The sequence below is a fragment of the Camarhynchus parvulus genome, chromosome 1A (genome assembly GCF_901933205.1).
Source record: "Camarhynchus parvulus chromosome 1A, STF_HiC, whole genome shotgun sequence".
NCBI classification, from domain to species: domain Eukaryota; kingdom Metazoa; phylum Chordata; class Aves; order Passeriformes; family Thraupidae; genus Camarhynchus; species Camarhynchus parvulus.
The window spans coordinates 5,332,527-5,356,486 of NC_044586.1; the positions used below are offsets into that span (position 1 = coordinate 5,332,527).

Here is a 23,960-nt window from a genome sequence, read left to right on the forward strand (position 1 = left end):
GGCTTTCCTTTTCTTTCTTTTTTTTTCATTTTCCCCCTTTCCTGAATTTCTGTATGAACCAAAAAAACCCAAAACAAAAACAACAACAACAACAACAACAAAAATCCAAAATACAACAACAACAAAAATCCAAAACAAAAACACCAAAAAACCAACCAAACAAACCAGGGATGGGGGGGAAAATAAGTGTTAGACTGAAAGAGCTGAAAACAAAAGTCCACTTTTTTATTTCTCATTTTCATTGTAAGTGAATGGACAGTCAAAAATAACAGGAAAGTCATTGTGGAAAGAGGCTGTTTTCAGTGGTTGCTCAATGCCATCAGCAATCACGTGTGGAAAGGTGACAAAAAGATGAATTTCCACTGATCCAGCTTTTCCAAACAGATGTGACTGGAATTGCTTCTTTTAAAAACCCACAAAACAATCCTACCTAGTCTTCAGTATTGGATCAACTGCAGGAAAGACTTAAAGCTTAGAAAAACAGCCCCCACTAGTCAGCATGGCTCTAGGAAAGCCAGAGCCTTGCCAGACATTGTTTCAGAAGAGATTGCAGATTTGATGATAACAAGGTATTCTGTTAATCTCTGGGCAGATCCAGAGGAACTGAGTGACCTCTTTGGGTCACAGATCTGTGCTGCAAACAAAGCCTGGGAGCTGCCCCTCCCCTGCTGGAGGCAGCACCTCACCGGTGCTGGATGGAGCAGCAGGGGCTGTGTCCTGCTTGGCTCCTTTGTAGTTACAGCCTCTGGTGCATCTTGGGCATTTTTTATCTAGATATTTGGGAGAAACACCCCCTCACCCCTGCCACAGGCTGTGTGAAGCATCAGCCAGGGCCTGGCATGCAGGCATTCCTGATGACATTCCACAAGCTCCTGGTGGAGCAGGGCTAGGCTGGGTGCTCCATCCTGGGCAGAAACATTGGCTTGTGGATTGATGCATGGGGCATCTCTGTCCTGCTGGCTGAATCTGTGCATGGGGTGAAGGCCGCTTGCCAAAGCTCCCAGGGCACTCATTAGTTAGGGAGCACTAATGACATGGTCAGCTGCTGTGTGTGGCATTCAGCACCTCTAAAAGGGGACACTCAAATCCCTGGAAGGCAGCAAGGCCAGGTGGTGAATAACCAGGGACACTGGGCACTGCTCCAGCACAGTCAGCTTGGCCAGTGCAGTGGGCACATCCCCACAAGCCTGTATTTCTCTTCCAGAAGCCCTGCCACCAGTGCAGGCATGCAGAGCCTGGTGTCCCCAGCCTTCTCTGTGCCCAGTGGCTCCAGGACATGCTGGCTCCCTGCCTAACACCAGTTGGTCAGTCCTGTCACACCAGTGTAGCCCACAGTGTTACTGGGTTCCTCTATTTCTCTCTCCAGTAACGTGAGATTTAGCACAACTCTGCTCCTCCCAGGACCACAGAATAGAGACACCCTTGCACTGTACAAGCACACACACAAATACACATTAAATAGGCACTGACATACCTCTGGGTGAAGCCAGGCTTTGCTCAGGTGTCATCTGCTGTCATGTGCTGCCCCACATGGGCAGGGCTTGTCTTGGTTTTGGCTGGTTGGTTGGGTTCTTGGGTTGATTTTGACTTCTGTGCCTAGCATGCAGTTACAGATTTGAGCCAGTTCAGAGCCAAAAAGGAGGCCAGGAAGGACTGCTGATGGCATCTCTCCCTCATCTGCTCACTGGTTTCTCCTGCTTTCTGCTGGCATCCTGTTTCCAATGACCTCTGTTTTCTTTCAGTTTCTTTGCTGTGGTTCAGGCAATGCCAGGGCTGCTGCTCTGGGCTGGAGAGTTGTGGGTTTTTTTCACTTTTCACTTTGCTCTGTGGTTTTTTTTCACCTTCTCTTCCCTTGCAGGATGTTTGTGGCACAGCAGATCATCAGCAGTAACCTCCTGCTCCTCGTCACCGACACCGTCTGCGATTGCAGCGTCTTCCCACCCGTCCCAATGGATGCAAAAGAAGTCAAATATATCCTTCCACGCACAGCAGGGATGCAGGGCTCCACAGGCCCTGTCATCTCCGTGTTTGCCAGGGTGGAAAATGTCCTTCTGCTGCCATTGCTGTGGGGGTGGAGAGCACAGCCTGGCTTGGCCGTGCAGGGTGACCCGCCCTTCCCTTGTCCTCCCGGGTGGGGCAGTTCCACCCGGCCAAACTTTCCTGGGAGCCCCGAGGGTGTGTGTGGCGTCCATCCCCTGCCCTGCCCGCCCTGCCGCTCCTTAACAGCCCCGCACACAACGCCTCGGTGAAGTGCGAGCGGATGCGCTCCCAGAAGCTGCGCCGGCGGCCGGACTCGTGCCACGCCTTCCACCCGGAGGTACCCCGGGACACTGGGGCGGGGAGGGACAGCTGGCGCCTGGGTGCCCAAAATGCACCCATGTCTCCTCTTGCACCCTTGCATGGGTGTCTAGCTGCTGGCTGGAGCCAGACGCAGCCGTGAATCCCCGAGGAGGCTCCTAGCAGGATTTCACCTCTGGGAAAGGGTGAAATCAGCACCTGGGAAGGGCTTGAGCTCGGAAACCACGGGGTCAGGAGCAAGCACACACACACCCTGCTAGGAGCCGGGAGCCATGGGGCTTCCTACCCACCGAGGGCTGCTGTGGCCAACAGGGATAAACCAGTCCCTTCCTTGGCTCCTGGGGTGATCTTTCGGCCACAGGCATTGCTCCCTCTTCCAAAGGTGACTGATCCCTTGTCTCCCATCTCGCAGGAAAACGCCCAGGACTGCGGTGGCGCCGCTGGGATCTCCGTGTGTCCCGCGCTGCTGCTCCTGCCCCTGGTGCTGCTGCTGCGGTGACGCTGCAGGGACCCGGCAGGCCAGAGCCGTGCGGGAGAGGGCAGGACACGGGGGACATGTCCTTCTGGGACACCCTCCGCCACTTCCCCAGGTGTCCTTCACCACAAGGTCCAGCACGGTGGGAGCTGCTGCTCCTCGGAAACCCGTGGTTAAAGGAGATGCGAGCACAGCATCCGGCACAGCAGCTGCTGAGCGGCTCCTCCCAGACCCCGCTCACAGCCGGGGCTGCTGCGATCATCATGGAGAACATTCCTCATCAGCCTGCCTCCCACGGAGAGCAGGAGGGGCAGGGGACACCACCTGCCTGCCCCTCAGGGTGAGCCACCGGGGTTTTGAACGCCCGGGTCTGGAAGCGGCATGTCCCGGTCTTGAGGATGGGACACGGCACCAAAGCTGAATTGAATTGCAGCAGCCTCACCTTGGCTGGGCAGTGGGAGGCAGCACAGCTCAGCTGGAGAGCTGCAGCCACGCCAGCTCTGCCAAGGAGGCCTCTCCTCACACTGCTGGAGCAGCATCCAGGTTCTTGTCTACATGTGGACTTAGCTCTGGAAAGGGGTTTTGTGTGACCCACCAGAAGAGACTTACCTGCTCTCTTCATTGCAGAAGCAGCCAAGAAACAGGCACTTTTCCCCTGGGAGCAGCTGCCCTTGGCTGTGCCCTCCCTGGGCCTGGCATTCCCAGCTGGTGGGCACAGGCCGTTTCTCACAGAGCTTTATGGACAATGGGTGGGAAGCACCCATTTTTCTTATTTTTTCCTTTTTTTATGAACTGTTCCATACCATCTCATTAAAAACAAATATATGGCATATTCTACATAGGCACCATAGCTTCAGCATGTTTGGTGGGCATCACAGCCCTACACAAATCCCAGAAACCCATGGGGACAGGATGTGGCTGAAGGGACTGCAAACACAGCTGTGGTGGCCCCAGGGCAGCAGGGGAGTACTGCAGGAAGGCTGAACCTGTCCCTGGTCACTTTGGGAGTGTCGTGCAGCCCTCCAGGCCCCCTGTGTGGCTTGTCACAGCAAGATGTCACCTCCTTCAGGACACAGGCCCTCCTCACTGGCTGCCTCATGAGCAGCTCTGCCCACTTGTGCACTGCCACTGCCACCACTGCCAGGCTGGACTCCTGGGCAGCTGCTGCACAGAGCAGCTGGATGGGAAAGAGCTTCATCCTCACAGCAGCTCTGTCCCTGCCCCAAACACAGCAGGCACCCACAGATGCACTCCAGGCATCCAGGCATGTCCTCCTTGCCACCCGTGTCACCTGACACTAAGGGGACAGGATCAGTCCCAGCCAGGTCCTGGCAGGGACCTCCAGGACCTCAGAGCTCCCCTGTGGGGTTTTGCCTGGCTGGAGGCAGTGTTACAGCAAAGAGGAACCACTGCAGTACTGGAAGTAAAACTGGAGGTGGAGAAGGCTCCAGGCTTCAGAGGCAGTGACCTTATCAGAGCCAGCAGCAGCCAGGGAAGGTGAAGGCAGGACAGAGGGAGAAGGGGCAGCTGTCAAGGACGAGGAGCTGCTCAAAGATGGAGGAGCCCCTGGCTCGGGGCACCCCCAGGGCTGGCACAGCTCCCCCAGCCCCACGTGCCTGCCCATGGTGCCTCTCAGGGATGACCTCCCTGTCAGAAAGGATTAGCAGCCCCATGTCCACTCAGCTTAAACAGGACACGAAAATGCACATTGCTCTGGATGAGCCATGCTTGGCTTCAGGTGCACTAATCCACAATAAATAGGGTCCTGCAGGGACACCTGCACTGAGAGAGAAGATGAGAGCTGTACCTGGCTTGGTTGGCTCAGGGAGTTTGTCCACAGGTGCTAACTGCAGGGAATGGACAGGGGTGAGAATTGGATTATTTCTTAAACTGAGAAATAAAAGCAAAGGTTTGCCTGACCCAAACCTGAGCACACATCAGGAACAGCTTCCTGGGTTTTGGAATTTTTTTTCACAGCAAAGCAGACCATAAGCAAACCTATCGAGTTCTGGGCTCCAGCATGGGGTTAAGCAAATTCTATTTCATGCTCTGACAGAGACAGTGACTCATGGCCCTTTCAGCAAGAGAAAAATCCCCAGGAAGAGCAGCTGCCTTAGCTTCCAACTTCTTCAGCCATGTGCTGGGCACAGCAGATGAAAATAGGTCAGCAAAAGCCAACAGCGAGCAGAGGCCAGAGCATCCAACCAGCAGCACAGCAGCTGTGAGAGGAGCCATCTCCCACTTCCAGCTGAGCAGCATCCTGCTGCCATCCTGATCCCATAAATCCCAGCTGTCCCTCCTGTGCCATCCACCCTGTGAGCACACAAAGCACACCCAGAGGCAGCAGGGTTTGTTCTGTTAGGGAAGATGCAATGGGAGGAAATTCCCAAGTGGGATCTGTTCTGCAGACAGAGCTGTCCATCAGACCCACACCTCACTGCTGCACACAGCAGGGGCTTCTCAAGCCTGTCCTGCAGCTGATTTCCTCACAGGCAGGGGGCAGGGAGCTGAATTCTCTCTGTGACACTCCTCCCAGGCTTCACAAACACTGCACTGCAGGCTGAGGTAAGCCTGGCTCTCCCCCAGGCGCTGTGGTGGGCAGGGACACACACCTTGCACAGCATCACACACACACGAGCCCTCCCCTGAATCAGGGCTGGGGCACAGCAGGCTGCTGGCTACGCCTTCAAGTGTGGCCACACGGGGATGACTTCATCCTACAAAACAGTGGGGAAATCAGTGGGATTTACAGCAGCTGTCTGCACAGAAGGCTGGCCTGAGTTGGCTTAGACTTAGCAAGGGACTGGCACATGCCAGGCTGGGCAGAGCAGTGGCCACAGCCAGGAGCCACACAGCCCAGGTGTGTTAAGAGGTGTGTGAGGGGTGTGTGTGCCCATCTCTGGCACAGGGAAGGACCAGGACCACAGTTCTGCTCGGTTTCATGCACACCTCAGGCTCCTCAGAGTATTTTCCAGGATGCTTTTTCTGCTGAGAGAGCCCAGTGGCACTGTCAGCACAGAAACCCTGGGCTCTCACAAGCCTCTGCTTGCAGGGGAGGGGGGCTCAGGGCAGCCTCATGCAGCAGTACTTTTGTGCTAAGCAAATACTCCAAAGGAAGCAGAGAAGGAGCATCAAACACCCATGTGCCAAACACTCCGTCACCAGCTGGGCCCTCTCTGAGGGGGCATTGCTGCTCCTTTTCCCCCCCAGGCACTGGGGAGCTCCCCCATCCTTGGCACAGGCTGTTCCCCCCCACCACCTCTGCCTGCCCTAGACAGGGGCCCTTACACCTCCTGTCACTGCCCTGTGACATCAGCCACAGCCACAGCACTCTGGGATGGCCCCACTCGGACACCACCGAGCACGTTTCTGCTGTAAATACCCACAGGAAATGTCATCAGCCCCTCCTGCTCTGCTTGCTGCTGCTGCTGCCTGAAATTCTGGGAGCCCTGGCACCCTGCCTTTCCCCAGGCAGGCCCCTGCTGGCAGCAGAGGAGGGCTGGGCACTGAGCCCTCTCTTTAGACCTGTTTGGCTCTGCAGGGCCAGGCAGCTGCTGCTGTCCTTCCCACCAGTGCCAGAGGGAGCAGAGGGATGTGCATGGCTGCAGGAAAGGCTGTGGGATGGTGGCAGGAGCTGCACCTCTCACGGGCAGCAGGAAAGGGACAGGGAAGCCCCCACAGCCCCACACCCGGGACTCTGGCCAGAGCCCCCGGCTGCTCTGCTTGTGTGTCCCAGGCAGCAGTGACCTTCTCTAGCCCTGGCAGCAGGGGCTGGAGCCTGCTGTCACCTCCTCCTGCCAGGCCCTGAGGGACAGAATATCGCTTTCCAAGCTGGCAGGAGGCTCCCTGGCAAAGGCAGCACTCCCAGGCTGGCTGTCCCTGCAGGATGGGGGAGCTGGGCCAGGGCCAGGGCCGAGCCCCGGGCTGGCCGCCGCGGCCAGGAGCCAGCAGGGAGGTGGTGGCAGTGCCACTCCCTCCCAGGAGGGCTGGCTGCCTGTGCCAGCAGCAGATGCCACCCCACAGCCCATCTGGCAGTGCCAGCCCTGCAGCCTGGCCACAGCCACGGAGAAAACCTGGGACTGGGGGAGCTCAGCTGCAGCCAGCACCAGCAACCCCCAGGACACAGGCAGGGGTTGGGCAGGGTTGGAGGAGAGAGCAAAGCCAGCCACTGGAACTGGCTGGGGTGGCATTTGCCTCTCTAAGGGAAACACACCAGGGAACTCAGCCAGGCCAGTGATTTTCCCATCTCATTTACAACCAGACCAGTTCAGTTTTTAAGCTCTGTGCTCAGTGGTGCCACTACAGAGGTGAAGCTGCTACTGAATGAGATCGTGGTGAATCTCCAGTGCAAGCATCTCCCAGCTCAGCAATACCAATGCTTGTGTAGTTTACACATGAATTTTACTGGAGAAAGGCAAAGGTGAAGCTTCTGGAAATGCCAGAAAATTCATCACTTTGACACTGGCAGAGGTTGCCCAGAGAAGCTGTGGCTGCCCCATCTGTGGAAGCGTTCAAGGCCAGGTTGGATGTGGCTCTGAGCAGCCTGGTCTGGTTGAAAAGGTGTCCCTGTCCATGGCAGAGGGGCTGGAACTATGTGATCTTTAAGGTCCCTTCCAACCCAAACCCTTCTGTGACTCTCTGATAAGATCCAGCAGGCAAATCAGCCCCATGCAGGAGTGCTGGGCTCTCATTCAGCTCCCATCCCTGCCCAAGGCACCAACCTTCAGTGCTGAACAAGGAACTGCTTACACTGCAAGGCTCTCACAGCAGCTGCCCAGGTCACTTCTCCTTCACTGCTCCTTGTCCAAACAGCTGGAGATGAGCAGGTGAGACATTCTCCATGCTGCCATGCACTCCAGGCCAGTATTCCTTCTTCAAGAGCAATGTGAACCTAGGAATTACCACACACACTCTCCAAGGAATCCATCTTTTTAAGCAACTTCATTCAAGCCACATTAGTGCTCTGCACTCCTGGAAATCAGCCTGGAGAATTTCAGGCATTCCAGGCAGATACAGCAGCACTGTTTGGTTCAAACAAGTTGTTTGATGCCACACAGGAGGCAGGGGTGAAAAAAAAGAGAGAAAGGGAGAAAGAACTCAATTCTGCAGGGAAGCCTTTAATAGCTTCAACTAAACCAGTCAGCTCTTCCATCCTAATCATGCACTTCATTTATTTCTCTAGAAAGTCAGGCAATGGCCTCACTCACCTTGGTTGCAGCTCTTTAATCCATACTCAGGTACTTGGCAATGAATGAAGCAAGTGATTCTCAGGAGAGGGCAGAGCAAGGACACAGCTACACACAGAAGAGGTGGGACATGCAATTTTATCCTGCCCTGACAACTTTTAAGTAACACTTTGCTTCCTGGAAACAGAATAAACCCAATTCATAGTCAAATGTGGCAGGTACTTTTAGTGTAATTTGTGTGAAATCTGATACCAACATTCTCCATGTTCCTTGAATTTGCTTTCCATTAAAATAGCAATAATAATAATGGTAATAATAATAATAATCCATCCTGAGACATCCATCAAGCTGTCCAGGTCATGAACAGGAGCTGTCTCTGTTACAAGTTACTGCAGAACACTCACCTTGAGTGAAGGAGCTGACAAAAAGCACAGCTCAGCTGTGGACACCCAGAGCTGCTGTGAGCCAAGACAAGAGCAGGATTAGGAGTTATCTTTCCAGGCAGTTCCCAGACATTAGCTGACAGCCAAGGAACATCAGAAGGCCCCACTGGGCACAGGCTGTTCTGGCCACCACCAGCCCCTTCCCTGCCCAGTCCAACCCCACTCATGCCAGCCCCTAAGCCCCCACACCAGGAGGAGATGATCAATCCTTTACTGCCCACACAGTGCAGAAAGACCCAGACCAGACAATAATCAATTTGGTTCTTTTATTAGCAGAAGTTAAGAATACAGCAAGTAATAAGATCCCATCTTATATGGAACCATCACCAGAGTCCCCAGCCATCAAAACCCCAGAGTGTGCTTCATTGCTTCCAACAGTAAGCAATTGTTAAAAAGAAATATACTGAACAAGGCCACTATTTAATGGGGAAGGAAAGAAGCTGTAGGTCCTAACTATTCTATGGCAATAACCTGCACACAGAGCAAGCAAGCCTCTGACTGCTGAGAGTAAGGCATTCAGGTGCCAACCTGGGAAGAGTTCTCAGCAAAAGCTACAGAAAAGTGCACAGCTAGGTTGTTTTCATTGGAACACACAAACTTCTTGAACAGAGAGACTGGGTTAAGAATAGCAGGTGGAGTACTGTGTTTTTGTAATAGTTCTGTGCTGTGTAGGACCAGGTTACAATCACCCTTGGAGGAGTGAACGTGGGATGATCCAGGATGGAGGCTGCTGCTTCTGCTGGTACTGTTCAGAGGTATCCCAAAGCACCTTCAGCCAGCTCTGATTCTGATATGTACCACACCTGGCTCAGACACCTCCCCAGCCTGTCTGGGATGCCAGTGCTGTTAGCCCTTACGTCCAAGGTAATACTGCCCTTTCCTTCATTTAAACACCACAGACCTGGGATAAACCACTTCCAGCCCTACAGGCATCCAGGGTCAGGATCCTACTGACAACACATCCCTCTACACTTGCAGGCTGCTGCAGCACCTCCTTCTGCAGCTGACCTTGCTCTCAGAGCCTTTACTCCACTCCAGGGGTGAAGCCTTAATGGCCACTCAGCTTTAGGAGGGCATTCTGCTCCTACCTGACTCCATGAGACAAAGCAACTCCCCAAAACACACTGTGACATCCAGGGGATGGGAAGATCTTTGCAATCCATCTCTTTCCCTTGAAGAATGAAAACTGAAACTTGAGGGAATCTAAAAAAAAAAAAACCCAAAACCCAACAACAACAACAAAAAAACCACCGCACACAACAACCAACCACCCTTTAGCTTCCTTCCCTGTGAAATACTGCATGGTATGAGCTGTTTAACTCATCTGTGAGAGAGGTAATTGCTCTGAATTTCCAGCTAAAGCCTCCAAGCAATACCTGTGCCATAACAAACAAAATGTTCAAGTTTCACCTTACGACTCCAAAGATTCTCCTTCAGTCTGGCTTCTGACTGGGCTCCAAAGCTCAAGCTACATCAATTACACAGGAGAAGGGTATTTGCCTCCCCTTATATAGGAGGTGTGTCTGCACCACAGCAATCCAGCTGAACTCTCAGGTTTAGGCTTAAAAAATACCAGCAGTCCCATTGCTAAAGCACAGATGGAAAGCAGACCTAAGGACCAAAAAAAATTATTTTAAAAAAATAGGGATCTATTCCTCCTTAAAAGAAAAATCTGCAAACTGCCTTGGCATATGGAGCCTGACACACAGGATGGTAATGTGCCTGAGGTCTGCAGTGCCTGTTAACTCCAAGTCCTGGAGCACACAGCTTCCTCTTTCCAGTCCACCTTAACCTCACCTCTGTTTCCCCTCACATGCTCAACGATCTCCTGACAAGCCCATGACCACCATCCCTCTGAGCAAACGAAGCAGGCTTGCAAATGGCAACCATCCTCTCCCTGGGGGCCTCTGGCTTGGGCAGGCACTGATGGAGTTGGACTGTTTGCGATTTCACATGCAGTTATCCCACCATGCTCCAGCTCCTATGATGAGACCCAAACCAACCAACTGTAGGATCCATGATCCCAAATCTCGCACTGCACACAGGCTGGGAATGCAGCTGTCCCCCCACCGGGGCAGGGAGCAGATGCACCTTTCCAGGCACTGGAGCAAATCCATGTGCTCACACTGTGACCTGGATGACACCATGATTAATCCAGCCTTCACAACACTCCTGTGCACGTCCTGAACCTACTCCAGGTGCTGGCCAGGACCCCACATTGCCCAGGGCATGCTGGCCACTAGGAAAATCGACAGGGCCAGCGAGCTTCACTCCTGGGAATTTTACCTGGTCCTCCTGCAATCGTTTATTTTGTGCAAAATTGAAACAGTGTGTGGTACTTGCATGTTGCATTCTTTACAAAAACCCTTTTTCCCCCCACCCATTGTTTAAAACATTTATATAAATTTTATTTAAACAGAAAGTTAGAAATCTTATTTACATTTTGTTTTTCTCCCAAAAGAGCATCTAAAATCAACGCCCAAACCCTCCGAGAGGATATAAATTTAACCTTGACTTTTTTTTCTTTTTTTTTTAAAAAAAAGGAAACTGCTAAGCTATCCCTCCCCAATTCTACAAATAAATATGGCATTGAACAGAAGCCGATTTGGAAAGGGTCCTCTGTAGCTCAATCTGTAGATCCCAAGAATAAATTAGGTTTGCAGAATTTCCTGGTCTTCAAATTGATTTATTCCATTGCTTGAGGTATAGAATTTTATCTTGGTTAGTCAGAATCCCCATGAAGCTCCATGCCTCATCAGCTGAAACTTGGATTCTTCTTAGGTATTCCTGTTGCTAAGCCCGGCTGCTCGGCCCGCGGCTCTCCTCGTTTGGTTCTGCCCCGGGGCTGCAGGCGGCTCCTACTGCATCCCCTCCTCCTCTGTGCAGCCCCCTCCGACCGTGAAGCGGAACTCCTGCAGGTTGGAGACGCCGTGGAAGTGCACGAAGGCGCCAGCCACGACAAACACGTGGAACAGCTGGTGGGAGTGGAACTGCAGAGGGAAACAGCCGGGTTCAGCTGGGGCTCCACCCTGCCCCAGAGCCACCTGCAGCTGAGGTGCACAGCGACACCAAGCAGTGCCACGAGCTGCACAGCTCCCCAGGCTGTGTGCTAAACCCACCCCTCTGCTATCTTTAGCAAAATCATCCAATTCTCTGCACACACACGGCCCCTCCTTCACTTCAGAGCCATCTGAACCAGCTGGTCAACCACAAAGCTTCTTTCCTTACATCTTCCTCAGGTATTTCTCCTCCAGTCTCCATGATTCTTTCCCTCATATCCAGTTTCCCCCACCCACCCACTTGCTCACCCCACGATTCCTTCTTCTCCCTCTATCTTTAGCAAAATCATTGAATTCTCTGCACACACATGTACCCCCCTTCACTTCAGAATCATTTGAGCCAGCTGGTCAAACAAAAAAACATAATAAAGAGCTGCTCTAAGTCATCTTTGCAAAGGGACAAGGAGAATTTCAGAACCTTAGGCAAAAGGCTTAAGCAGGACGCCTTGAAAATTAGTTCCTCTACAAGACACACTGGTGGTTTATGGACAAAAATGGCCCTCTCATACAGATAACAGGTACAAACTCTGCTCTGGTCACAGACATAAGTTTTACCAAGTGGATTCTGCATGCTGGTATTTTATTTCTCACCACAGAGAAACAGAACAGACAAATGTGATATTGTATTAAAACCTAGAAACAACTGGATGTTCTGAATGAATGCCCAGGATGTCACTGACTGGAAGAGAGCAGAATGACAACTGTGAGAGAGCTACATGACAAAGCATGCCCTTGTCTGAGGTAGCCATACTAACGTGGATAATGCTCCTGAAATATTCCTACAAATGTGTATTTGCAGGATTCATGGGAAGTTTGGAAAAGAGTTGGTGGAGCTCAGCTCATTATAGTAACAGACCAACCAAGCAAACTGGTGCAGGTCTCATTCTCACTTCTAGTCTTTCTTAGGGATCTTAAACTATCCTAAGTGCAAGGACAGTGGCCTTCCAAAGGTCTGCTTCCCCTCATCTCTATTCTTGCTCCACCCAGCTTTGTTCCTTACATCTTCCTCAGGTATTTCTCCTCCAGTCTCCATGATTCTTTTCCTCACACCAGGTTTCCCCCACTCACCCCACTTGCTCATCCCACTATCCCTTCTTCTGGGCCAAACCCTACCATCTCTGTCTAGCATTTTCACTGGCTATACACGATGAGGAGCCAGACATGGGGAAGATCCCAGAGAACACACTGAACATCAATGAAATGACCATGTACTGCTCTGCACAGAAGCAAGGTAAAGATGTGTCTTTGCAGGATCCTCAACACATAAACACACACACAAATGTCTGCAGTTCCTTGCCCATCTGTTAAAGCAATCCAGCAATGTACTGAGGGGAATCTGCACACCAGCAGCTACCTCAGACCAGCCAGGTTTTGCCAACTTGGGAAGAGAGGCACCAGCTATGCCAGGCTCAGAGAGCCCAGAGTCATTTGGCCCCTCCCTGAAGACCTATTGCTTCTGGTGCAGTAAGAAAACATAGACACAAAATCCTCCAGGCTCAAGGGGGACCAGCTTTCAGCTTGGTCTCCTCACCAGTGACTCAGCAGACTCACCCAGATGTCACACTTGCCAGGGAAGAATCTCTCCGGGATGCGGGCGGCATAGAGCGCAGCACCAGTGATGTACAGGCATGCCATGAGTGCCAGCCAGCCTATCTGCCCCATGGTGGCTGCTTTCAGGAGCCCCTCAGAGATGACAAAGTGCAGAGTGGGAATTACCCCACTAAGCCCCAGACCTAGAAATACTCCTGGGAGGCAAAGAAAATGCGGGAGAGTCAGGTTTGAAGGCAGTGGTGGCAAAGGGAGACAATGAAAACACAAAAGCTACGGGAGGAAAACTCAGCGTTTGCCAAAGCAGCAGAGGGGTGACAGCTCTTGAAGCTGCAGGTCCCCAGAAGAGATTTATTGGAAAGGAAGCTAAAGAGTGCACAAACTTCCTTCATATACCAGAAGCTACTCAGTTACATGTCCCAGCAGATAGCTGGAATATTTCATTTGCTGGTTGTTCCTGCCAGCTCCAATGCAGGTGAGGCCAGTTCCTGCTCTCGGCCTGTAGAGGGAACTGAGACCACACAGACCGAGCCTCACTTCACCACAACGCTCAAGAGCAAGACAAGGAGACACAACAAAGAGACTGTTTATCATATGCTGCACAAGTACTCCTACCAAACAGAAAAGCAGCATCTGTGCTCGTCTGATCTGCCATATAAGAGAACACTGATTATTTGTTTAGATTTTAGCAGCAAGGACAGAAAACTTGTAAAAACAGTGGGCATGGGGGGAATATTCATGTCCCGTACAGAGATTTTAAGTTTGGAAAGTTGAATGCTCTGAAGGTACCCAAACCTGTCCAGGAAATCTAGGTTTACTGTAGACAGCATGTGCAGGTTAAGAAACAAGAAATATTACTATTCAACCCAGCTGTGTGCACATTCCATAGCTGCCCCCTCTAAAGCTCTCTTTCTTCCTTCCTCAAAATGTGAACCCAAATCTGGTTTTGTTCTTTTGATGACGTGAAGAGAAGAACAGTCTTCATCTTAACTCTTGTGTTTTATCCAGGCAAATCATTCACATTAACTCAATCATTCAATGATTTGCTAGTGTCTGAGTCTAGTGTTAAAAAAAAGCACAAGCACAACAAATACACATACACACCCCAAGCAGCCAGTCATTTTTTGAGAACAAAGTTGCTAGATGCAGCTAGAAATCCTTTGCACCACCTTTCCTACTGCATGTGTTACTGTCCATTTCAGGAATGCACTTCCAGGACTTGCACCAGCCCTTATCTGTGCATCCAGCTGGGTACAATAAATGCTGAAAGAAAACTCACCAAGGTCCCAGTTCAGTAATATAAGGTCTACAAAATTAAGTCTACCCAAGGTGGTTTTTCCAAGTGGCAAGCAGGAAGCAGGAAAGGCAGTCAAGAAGCAAAGCAGTTAATTTCAGGTCTTACCTGCCCTTACACCCCGGTATTCAGGGGTGGCAAACATGTCCCATTGTGAGACAATTATGGCTGCAATGCCCAGGACACAAATCACAATCAAGTAGATGAAGCAAGGCTGAGGGTTGCAGTAGAAGGAGTAGTACAGCCATGGTACAAAGCTGCCCATTATGAGGAGTGCAATGCCAGAATAATCCAGCCTAGAAGAAAACAAAAATCAGCATCATAAGAAGTGAGAACCTTTGGAAATCCTCACACCTACACACCCTTCTTTAGTAGAGCAACTGTCTACTTCTCACTGCAACTAAATTATTCTCACTGTTGCAGCTGAGGTCCTGACAGCAACTCTTCCACCTACAGTAATGGATTACCTTACAGAGAGCCAGGAAGGCCATTTTTGACACGGTCATCAGCAATACCTTCAGCAGCCTTTAGACCAAAGCTTTGTGAGGAAAACTCCCATTTTAGTTTCAGATGAGGAAAAAAGCACTGCAAGAGCCCTCTGAAGGCAAGGCACACAGTATGTTCTGAGAACACAGCCAAGGCAAACACTTCAGTATCTGACAAGTAAGAGTTAACTGGGCATCAGCTTCAGTGACCACAGTGGAATAATGCTGCAATTTTTCAACCACGCTGCTTTTTTGTGCACCCATGTAAAAAAGGAAATCCACAGCCCCTGCTTTTTACCACACCCTGACAAAACACCCCTGCAAAAGCTGAAGGAGTTAATTTTTCAGTAGGGGACTTTAACTGCTGGGCTACTTTAGAGGTGGTCTTGCAGATTACAGAATCCTGGCTGAGTAGTTTTAGGAAATATCAGATATTCAGCAGCCAGCCAAAAAAAGAACATGCAGTAAAACCAAAAGACCAAGACATCTTGATACACACTGTGGAACTGTCTTACATAAGTTTCAGGTTCAAAGTCAGAACAGCTGAAATGACAAGTAACGGTTGCACTAAAAATTCAAAGTCCTGCAACTAAGCTCAAGGCATATTACTTACAGCAGCAAGATGCAAGCACATGCCTGCCAAACAGCAGAAAATGATGGAGTTTTAAGACTCAAATGACAGCACAAAAACTCATGTTGAAACAAACTATAATTAGAAGAAGCTGCATTAAATCTCTGCTCAACTCTGTTCCAAAGTACATGCAGTCATGCAATGAACAACTCCCACACTGGGGCTCCAGGCACAAATCCCAGCCCTGTTTTCCCACCTGTTTCCTATTTGGCCTGTCCTGTTCTCGAGGCACTTACTTGGAGAAGAGCCGGGAAACACCTTCTGAGTGGCAATAAACTGTGTGGAAGAGCCATGAGAAGGAGAGGCAGAGTATGGCTCCCAAGAAGAACAGCCCAACGACCACTTTCTCCTGCACAGGTGCTACGAAGGACATGTTTGGCCGGAACATGTAGAAGATTCCCAGACAAAGGAAGAACACGCATCCTGAAAAGCAGCAAGGCAGAGAGGTGTCAAGCTCATGCATACTGAAAACTCTTCTTTCTACAAGCACCACCTCTTCCCTTCAAGGCTCTCACAACTCAGAGAAGCTGCAACTTAAGTGTGTTCCAGTGGCAAGAAATGCAATCCCAATTAACACTTGGGAGAAGAAGGATCTTACAGTAATTTATTGATTAGGAAATGTTTAATGCATTTGTTTGTATAGTATGCCACAATTAAGCAAGTCCAATCCAACTCTGATGGGATAAAATTAGGAGAGGGATACCAAGCTGCTAATTTAACAGGTTACTAGTGGAATGATAATGCTGACAACCCCACAGACCTTTCCATCTTGCTCTCTTTTCTTTGAGAGTGACAAAGGCATTGGATGAGATTTAGGATGAGTACCTAGGAGATGAGTCCAGATGTTGCCAGTCTCTGTGTGTATTCTGAAGATGCTCTTGAAGCAGGCCCGGAAGGAAGGCATGGGTGGTCTGTGGCCATGCAGCAGGTAGTCATTGTCCTTCAGCCAGTCGGGCAGAACATCATGGGGAATCACTCTCCATCTGCCCTCCCACACCTGGGGGATACAAGAGTTCAGTGAAATGCAGGCACTGGAGCTCCTTCAGTGCATGGAAATAGTCAGAAAACCCATATTAGTAAAAATGGAGTTAACCTGTGAGTACAGTAAACAGAGGAGAGCTGATGGAACATCTCTGGGGAAAAGGTTTTACACCTGAAATAACATGCTACAGTCACTGTTTTCAGTTCAAAACTGCACCATTATGAACTGCACCATCAGAGAAAGAAATACTTCAGCATTCCACTAGACAGGAAGGCTATTGGGTGTTTTTACTGCTGGTGAAGAGAAAACATTTAATTCATTTCCACGTTCTGTTATTTTACAGGCCTTCTTCTCCATTTAACTGAAGAAGCCTAGACCTAGTTCTCTCCAATAAATAAATAAGCCTGTTCCTCCACCACAAGCCAACCTGTTTATCTGCTAGCATTTGGGGAAGGCTAGCAAAAGAAGCTACCCATTAGCACTAATAGTGGCCAGAAAATGTGAAATGGTGAGAGGCCAACAAGAAAAGCCCAACCCCCTTGTTCAGAGTGGGAAAGAAACACTCCCAAGCAAATAGTGACAGAGCAGTTTAGGCAAGAGACTCATGACTCTCAATTCCATGGGATTTCTTCTTTAAAGGGAGAGGGGGTTTGTGCACAGAGCTATTCTTGCAGCTGGCTCCACAGGAAATAAGTGTGCACAGATGTTCCAGCACTGCTGCAGTAACACAAGACACATGGAGGCTTCAGAGTGGCAGCGCCGCCAGGGACAGGGGGAGCAGGGAGCTGCTTTATGTACCGGGGCTGTTTCTGCAGGCTGCTGTGGGCTTGATGGCTGGCTAGAGTTACAGGAGCAAGGCTGAAGGTTCCTGAAACACTGAGTTTAAAAAGCTACATTCTTATTTCAGTTTCAACAACAAGAGCTCAGAGTTTTTAAATCAATTCTCCACACTCGTGCATGGAAGGAAAACAAAGCCATTCGGAAGAAGCAGCCCAGTTAAAGACTGGGTTCTTAAATACATTCAACAAGGAAATAACTGGTTTAGTTCATGAACAAAAAATGTGAATTGCGGTAGAAACAGAAGGAGGGAATTCATTTTACACAATCCACCCTACAAAATATTTTAAAAGAGGCAAAGATGCATAGTAAAAAAAAAAATCAACAAAAGCAAAAAATCAAAATGATCCATACACAAAAGACCACCAAGTCACCAGGGTCCCTCTGTAAAAATATCAAAAATAGCTCATAAAACCAGCAGGAGCCAGTGTATAAAGAGGCAGCATTCCTTTCAGAGAGAAAGGAAGGCCAGAGACTGACACAGCCCAGTGGCTCTAAAAAGTAGCAAAAATTGAGCCAAGGTCAACAATTACAAAATCTACAATGGATTTACTTATGTATGGTTTCAATACAGCATTGTTTTCAAGTCAGGGACAAAGCTTATTCTACAATAGATGCAAGTGGTGCTGGGAAAGCAAAATATTTGCAAATCTGAAGAAATCAGGTCAAATGACCTTGTAAGTCAAAGTGCCTCAAACGAGAAAGCTTTTGTTCTGCTTTGCACTCACAGGTGTTTCTCAAGGGACACACCTGAGCTGCATGATCAGCTGTGGAGTGTCAGTTGTAAATCCCTCCTGTTCCAAGCTCTACAGTTTAATCCTGTATGACAGACAGATGCTGAGGAAGCACAGTATTGGCACTCAGAACATGAGATGCCCATCTGGGGACAGTGAGAACCTCCTCTCCCTCACATTAGCAGTGTAGCTCCTCCAAGTACAGTTTGCTGCCCACTGGAGCTGCCTAGAAAAGGAAATTACTTCAGCAGTTTCCACGTGCCCTTACCTTACACACGAATTCTTCCATTCTCTCCATAGCATGGTGGGCTTGTAGAAGAGGTGACATTCCCATAAACCCTTCATCTTCTTGAGGTGGCTCATCATTGTGTTTATTATCATCAGAACACTGGAGGGGGAAAAAACAGAGAAAACACTGTAGGAAGATGGACAGAGGAAGGTGATGCTGTTTTCCACACAAAGCTATGATTTGAGCTCTTGGCAAATAAAGAAAGTCTCTCCTTGTACAGCACTGAGAAAAGAATTCAGAAGAACAAGCAAAAAAAATGATTACATTCTTAGGTATCTGAGAACAGCTCACATGTCTAATCCATTCTGCATATGTTTCCAGCAGGTTTGGAAGCCAGCAGTGCTCCTCTAAGTCACGCTTCATTAAATCCCAGATATGGAGGCTGAGGCTTGCAGCCTTCCCACCTCTAGGGAAGGATTACTCCCTATTTTATGTTTCAATGTCACTGTGCCAGTGTTAATGCCTCCATAATGGATCTGGCATTTCAGGGTAATAAAAGGCAAGTCAAGGAGAGGAATCCATTTACCTTGTTAGAAATGTTTCACCTCAATTTGCACTCCAAATCTGAAAATCTATTCTGTTTAACTGACACTTCTGTTCAGCTTGTAATCCAACATTGGAATTTACTCATATATTTGATTTTTCAAGGTATTTCAGAAACTACCATGAAACTTCTGCCAGTTAGACAAAGGCAAGTTATCAAAGAAAAGCAGTAACAGCGATCAGAGTTTTAAGCCAAGTTCAAATAAAGAGAAATGGCTACATCTTCAGGGTGTACCAAGAGAATTATGAAAAGGAAAAATAAAATAATCCACTCAGCTGGGATATCAGGCTGGTGCACATCGTTAATAACTTTACAGGAACAGTGTGGTACTTTTCTGCTCTAGCATGACTTATCACATCATCTGCATATTTTGATACTCTCCAGCTTCCCATGGAGGAGAAAAGCAGGGGGTCATGGAAGTTCTACATTCCTGTTTGCTTCCTACAATGCTCATGGCCAATCAAAGGCTCTATTCAACATTTCAACTTCCAATGTAAACAAACTGGAGGAAGCTAGGAAGGAGAGAAGGAGCCTTCTGCACCCTCAAGACTTAATGCAGAAAGCTGCCACACACCCCATGGCCAGGCCAAGAAAGCTCCACAGTCAGCACAGAGGGAGACTGGCCTCCTCCAGATTTCCCAGAACACTTTTCCCCCTCCTGTTCCCATACCATGGTTAACAACTTTAAAATCAAGATGATGTATCAATAATACCATCCAAAGTGACTGAGAATATAGTATACAATCTCACTTACTTTATTTACAAATTATTATCAGTAATGTTCAGATTAATGCCCTGAACTCTCAAGCCAGGGATGGGAGCTGGCTGTGCATCTGTCCCACATTACAGCTCTCTCCCTGGTGTCAAGCCTTATTAACCATTTCTGTCAAGTTAACTCAATAAGCTGCTTAAAACTCTCATTTTGCATAAATAAAATGAGACTTCTTCCAGCCTACAGTGAGCTATCCAGAGCCTTCAATACTTTTGGGGGTTTTGACAGAGAAATGACATGTTCATACCTGTTTTGTATCCAAGCCTTGCAGTAGTCACTGAAGCTTCATCTTTCAAAGAGGTCCCATCCCAGTTGTTGACCCAATTTTGCTTACCCAGAATGCAATTTCTGGTATGTAATACACACTACACATCCTTCAGGTTTTATGTATGACCTCACATTCGTCCACACTAGGAAAACTTGATTGCCTAAACAAATAACCCACATACCTTGTACCATATAATCACCTTCATTTATGATTCTAGTGAACAATTCCTCTGAACAATATCTTGTATTTTACAGCAGTGATTGATATATTGACCAGCTCTAAGCAGATTCTCCAGCAGAAAAAGACAGTATTAAATACACTCTCTCTACCTAGATAAGCCCATTAGTCCTATTCACAGAGGCACCAGGCAACAGAAAGATGCAAATAGCTTTAATATCCTTCTAAAATAGGCACAATTCCTGTTAGGCACAGGAATAAAAAGCAAATTTGGTTTCATTCTGACTCAACAACATTCACTGACACTGCTGCCCCACAGCAGTGGCTTTTTCTACTAATGGAGCTCTCTAGGATTCTGGGCTTTCAATATCATAAATAATTAACCCAAGGTCACAGAAACATAAAATGGGTTGGGTTAGAAGGCAGCTGTAAAGATCAACCAGTCCAAGTGCCCTGCCATGGAGGTCTGGAGGAAATGCTCAGGATAGTCTGCACAGTTTAGAAAGCAAAGAAACCTTATGGAAAAGCAAGGCTGGCATTTCAGTTCCAGTGCATTTGAAAGAAGCAGCACTGCTGTGCCTTTTACTACTCTAGAACTCCCTCCCCCAGCAGCACACAATAACCAGCTCAAATGGGGGGCACAAATTAGCAACCCTCCATTTACACAACTGGGTGGACTGAAGGAAAAAAGGTCCCTTACAGAATCAAAGCCTGTATTCATTGCAGTCTGCCCAGTGACTCAAAGCCAAAAAATGTTCATTTCCCCCTCTGCACACACTCCCATTTCTAGAATGATGGGAAGGCTTAAATTTGAACAGACTGTAAAGCTTGAAGAGCACAGCTATTTCTGAGCTAGTCCAAAATCTTCGCATTTTGGCCATGTGCCTACAAACAAATCATTACTGAGCTTCTTTTGGTGATAAAAGGAATTCATATCATATACACAGTCCAGATTACTGCCAAAAAATTGAATTGATTTTACTATCTCCTTCCTGCCATTAAACTTCAAAATTAGCATTCAAGGGGAAAAAACTAAAGCTCAGCTCTTAGTCCTTTTCTTGCTAAGGAGGCAAAAGGAGGCCTGTTCTGGAACACCCATCCTCCCTTGACTCCCTCCTGCAGTGTTTCACTGGGAAGAACAGTAAACTGTGCTCGTTTAAAGTCAGAAATCTACCCTGGAGGGCAACACCAAAAGCAGTTTTCACTTGGATATCTGAAGGAGTCTATTGACCTGCAGCTCTTCAATGACTGAAAGAAAGAATCCCACTCTCCTGCTCAGAAGGCATATTGTAATATTTCCACTGTCACAACTTCCTTCATATCTCAGGACTCATTATTTTCTCCTCTTCAGCTGACTGTATCAGAAATTCATGAGTAATTCCAGACCATAACAACATAAGCAAGCACATCCTTTTAGGACACATTTTCAACTATTTCTAAGTCCTGCCCACAGAATCACATTTTGAAATGAGAAACATATTGGGTAAATAATATCACTTGCCTAAAACTGTGCAAGAAATGAGAGCCCAGAAGAAAACTCTGATAATCCCATTTTTAATGAGCTATGGTACATCCTGAATTAAGTGCTTGAAGAATAACTTTTGCCTTTGTAGTTTCTAGGCCATAGGCCAAAGGGATTTTCACTCAGCTGATGTCTCAGATGTTCTTTTACATCATCTAATTTACTCAACCTCTTTTAAAGCACCTCAGATTTGACTAAACAATTCTGTGAAGTCTTTAGAGCATTTTAGAGTATCTTTAAATAACCCCCCTGGTTTGTAACAAGCAAACTTGTTACAATCACCAGCTGTCACTCTTCTGCTGAACACATGCAGCAATGTTTACAATCAGGCTTTTACAATAATCAGAAATCATGGCTTCTGGATATGTACACTCTAAAAGGTCTGGACATTTAACTCTATGGAAATGCCAAGCAATTGTTCCAATTTTAATTCTACTCCCTTTACAAATTCACAAAGTGTTAAAGCTACTGAAAACCAGTCCAGGTACCAATGAGATGGAAATTATCCAACAGGTGTATAAACACAATCTAAGTTGAGTAACAGTACCAGAGAATAAAATAAATCTGAAGGACAAGTGAAAACATCCAGAGGAATCAGCTTTACTGGTTTATCAATATTCAGTTAATTTTGTTAGGTGTTACAGCTTCTTTTGTGATAACAGTGACAGACAAGAATGTAAATAAAAAGGTAGAAATCAGATTTAATTATATCACTTTGTATGGAGAACCAGGCAACACACTTCCAGGGACAGATCATCACCTAAACAAGAGTTCCAGAGCATATTTTGGTAGGGATCAAAAAAGTTTAATACCAAACCCAAGGCTTAAAGAACCAGAGCAAACAAAGAGCAAGAAACCCAAGAGCTCAATTGCACAGTGCTGATCATTAAGTCAGTTTAACAATAAAATTTCACTTTTACAGCAATAGCACAAAAGGTAAAAAAAAGTTTACATTTACTACAAGAATTTCTCATCTGAATGCAGTCCAAAAATGTCAGATCACATAGCCAAAGATCCTGTTACAGAGAAAAGTGCAGTAAAACCTGCTCTAGTAAATGTAACATCTCTTGTTTACTACAACAGCTTATCCTCCCCACACAGACCAACACTTTCTATACTATCACTCTCAAATTTGCTAACAGACATGCTGGTTAATAATGTCCTTACTAGGGAAAAGCCTGTCAAAAGTCAAGTCATAACTGCAGAAAAAGACTCCAGAAACATTTTTCCCACTTTTGACTGTTATGTTCAATGGAATTCAAGCAAAGTGTATTTTCTTGAGGTCTGTAGTTTCTTGCTGTCACAGTTTAAAGATTTCTAGAAAGTTTGCACGTGACTGCTCCTTGCACAGGTGACAAGTTCTGGTTCATCACTTCAGAAAGTGCTGTCAATGTTGTCATATGAGTGTGCAAACTAAAAGATAAATGAAATCTGAATGGAGCCACCTTTTACTCTAAAAAGTGGTCACTTTCTCCCTCACCCCCACGTGACCAACACCCATCCTGTCTCCCAGCATCTCCCAGCCAGCTCTCCCCAGTTTTTGTACTGGGCTCCATGTTCCATGGCCTGGAACATCCCTTTGGCCAGCCCAGGTCAGCTGCTCCCTCCCAGCCTCCTGTGCCTCCCCTCACTGGCACAGCACGAGGCACTGAAAAGTCCTTGATTTAGGGCTAGCACTGCTTAGCAACAACTAAAACATCAGGGTGTTATCAATGTCACTCTCACCTAAATGCAAACCACAGAACTGTACCAGCTACAAGAAAGAAAATTAGCTGTCCCAGTCAAAACCAGGACAACTAGCAATGCAATAAACTCTCCTAGGCCCCAGAAAGGGCACAAGTTTTGTGCATTAGAGTTTCTTTTCAGACAGAGTCATTACTCAGTTACCCAGGAGCCCAACTGACCATGCACATACCTATGTAGTATTAAGCTCTGGAGTTAATGAACTCCCATGTCTCAAAGTTCAGCTGTCTGTGATGCCAACTCACCACCAAGATGCCACCAGTGCCCTAAACCTACCACCACAGGAATTTTCAAAGCATGATGCAGTCTGAATTTGTTCTAATATTCTTGCTTCCTTCAGCTGTTGACAGACACTCCCCCACTGTCTTCTTGATCAGTGCCCTGGCAAAACTCTGTGCCTTGGTAGGGACACAGGCAAGATAGCTCAGAAAAACCAAATGTCTTGATTAACACTGAGTCATGGCATATTATATGACACAGTACTTAGACATTATTTTCTTCTTAAAACTCAAGTTACAAAACATATGTTGCTGCATTTACAATACCACTGTTATCCCCCACATTAAACTGAAGTCACAAAGTCTAGACATGACTCTGAGTTTTTGCTCTTGTTTATCTTGATCTCATCAGATGAATTATTAATAGTGCTTAACATGACATTCAAATCATTTTA

General features: G+C 47.7%; 2 protein-coding genes across 3 annotated transcripts in view; one reads left to right on the forward strand and one right to left on the reverse strand.

The window, feature by feature from the left end:
* Window positions 1-3,036, forward strand: part of CACNA2D4 (calcium voltage-gated channel auxiliary subunit alpha2delta 4) — a 120,203-nt gene extending 117,167 nt beyond the window's left edge. Inside the window, exons 37-39 of the mRNA XM_030959925.1 lie at window positions 1,859-1,971; window positions 2,235-2,317; window positions 2,711-3,036. Coding sequence (XP_030815785.1) covers window positions 1,859-1,971; window positions 2,235-2,317; window positions 2,711-2,797 — 283 coding nt within the window. The 3' untranslated portion in view covers window positions 2,798-3,036. The remainder of the gene's footprint in view (window positions 1-1,858; window positions 1,972-2,234; window positions 2,318-2,710) is intronic.
* A 5,621-nt stretch (window positions 3,037-8,657) lies between these two features.
* ADIPOR2 (adiponectin receptor 2) overlaps window positions 8,658-23,960 on the reverse strand; it is a 44,559-nt gene continuing 29,256 nt past the window's right edge. The window contains exons 3-8 of one of the 2 annotated variants that reach the window (XM_030959617.1): window positions 18,241-18,360; window positions 16,245-16,416; window positions 15,656-15,842; window positions 14,412-14,599; window positions 13,013-13,206; window positions 8,658-11,392 (exon numbers count right to left, since the gene is read on the reverse strand). In XM_030959617.1, the coding sequence (XP_030815477.1) occupies window positions 11,261-11,392; window positions 13,013-13,206; window positions 14,412-14,599; window positions 15,656-15,842; window positions 16,245-16,416; window positions 18,241-18,360 (993 nt within the window). In that variant the 3' untranslated portion in view covers window positions 8,658-11,260. The remainder of the gene's footprint in view (window positions 11,393-13,012; window positions 13,207-14,411; window positions 14,600-15,655; window positions 15,843-16,244; window positions 16,417-18,240; window positions 18,361-23,960) is intronic. The other variant, XM_030959618.1, reaches the window with a different exon arrangement.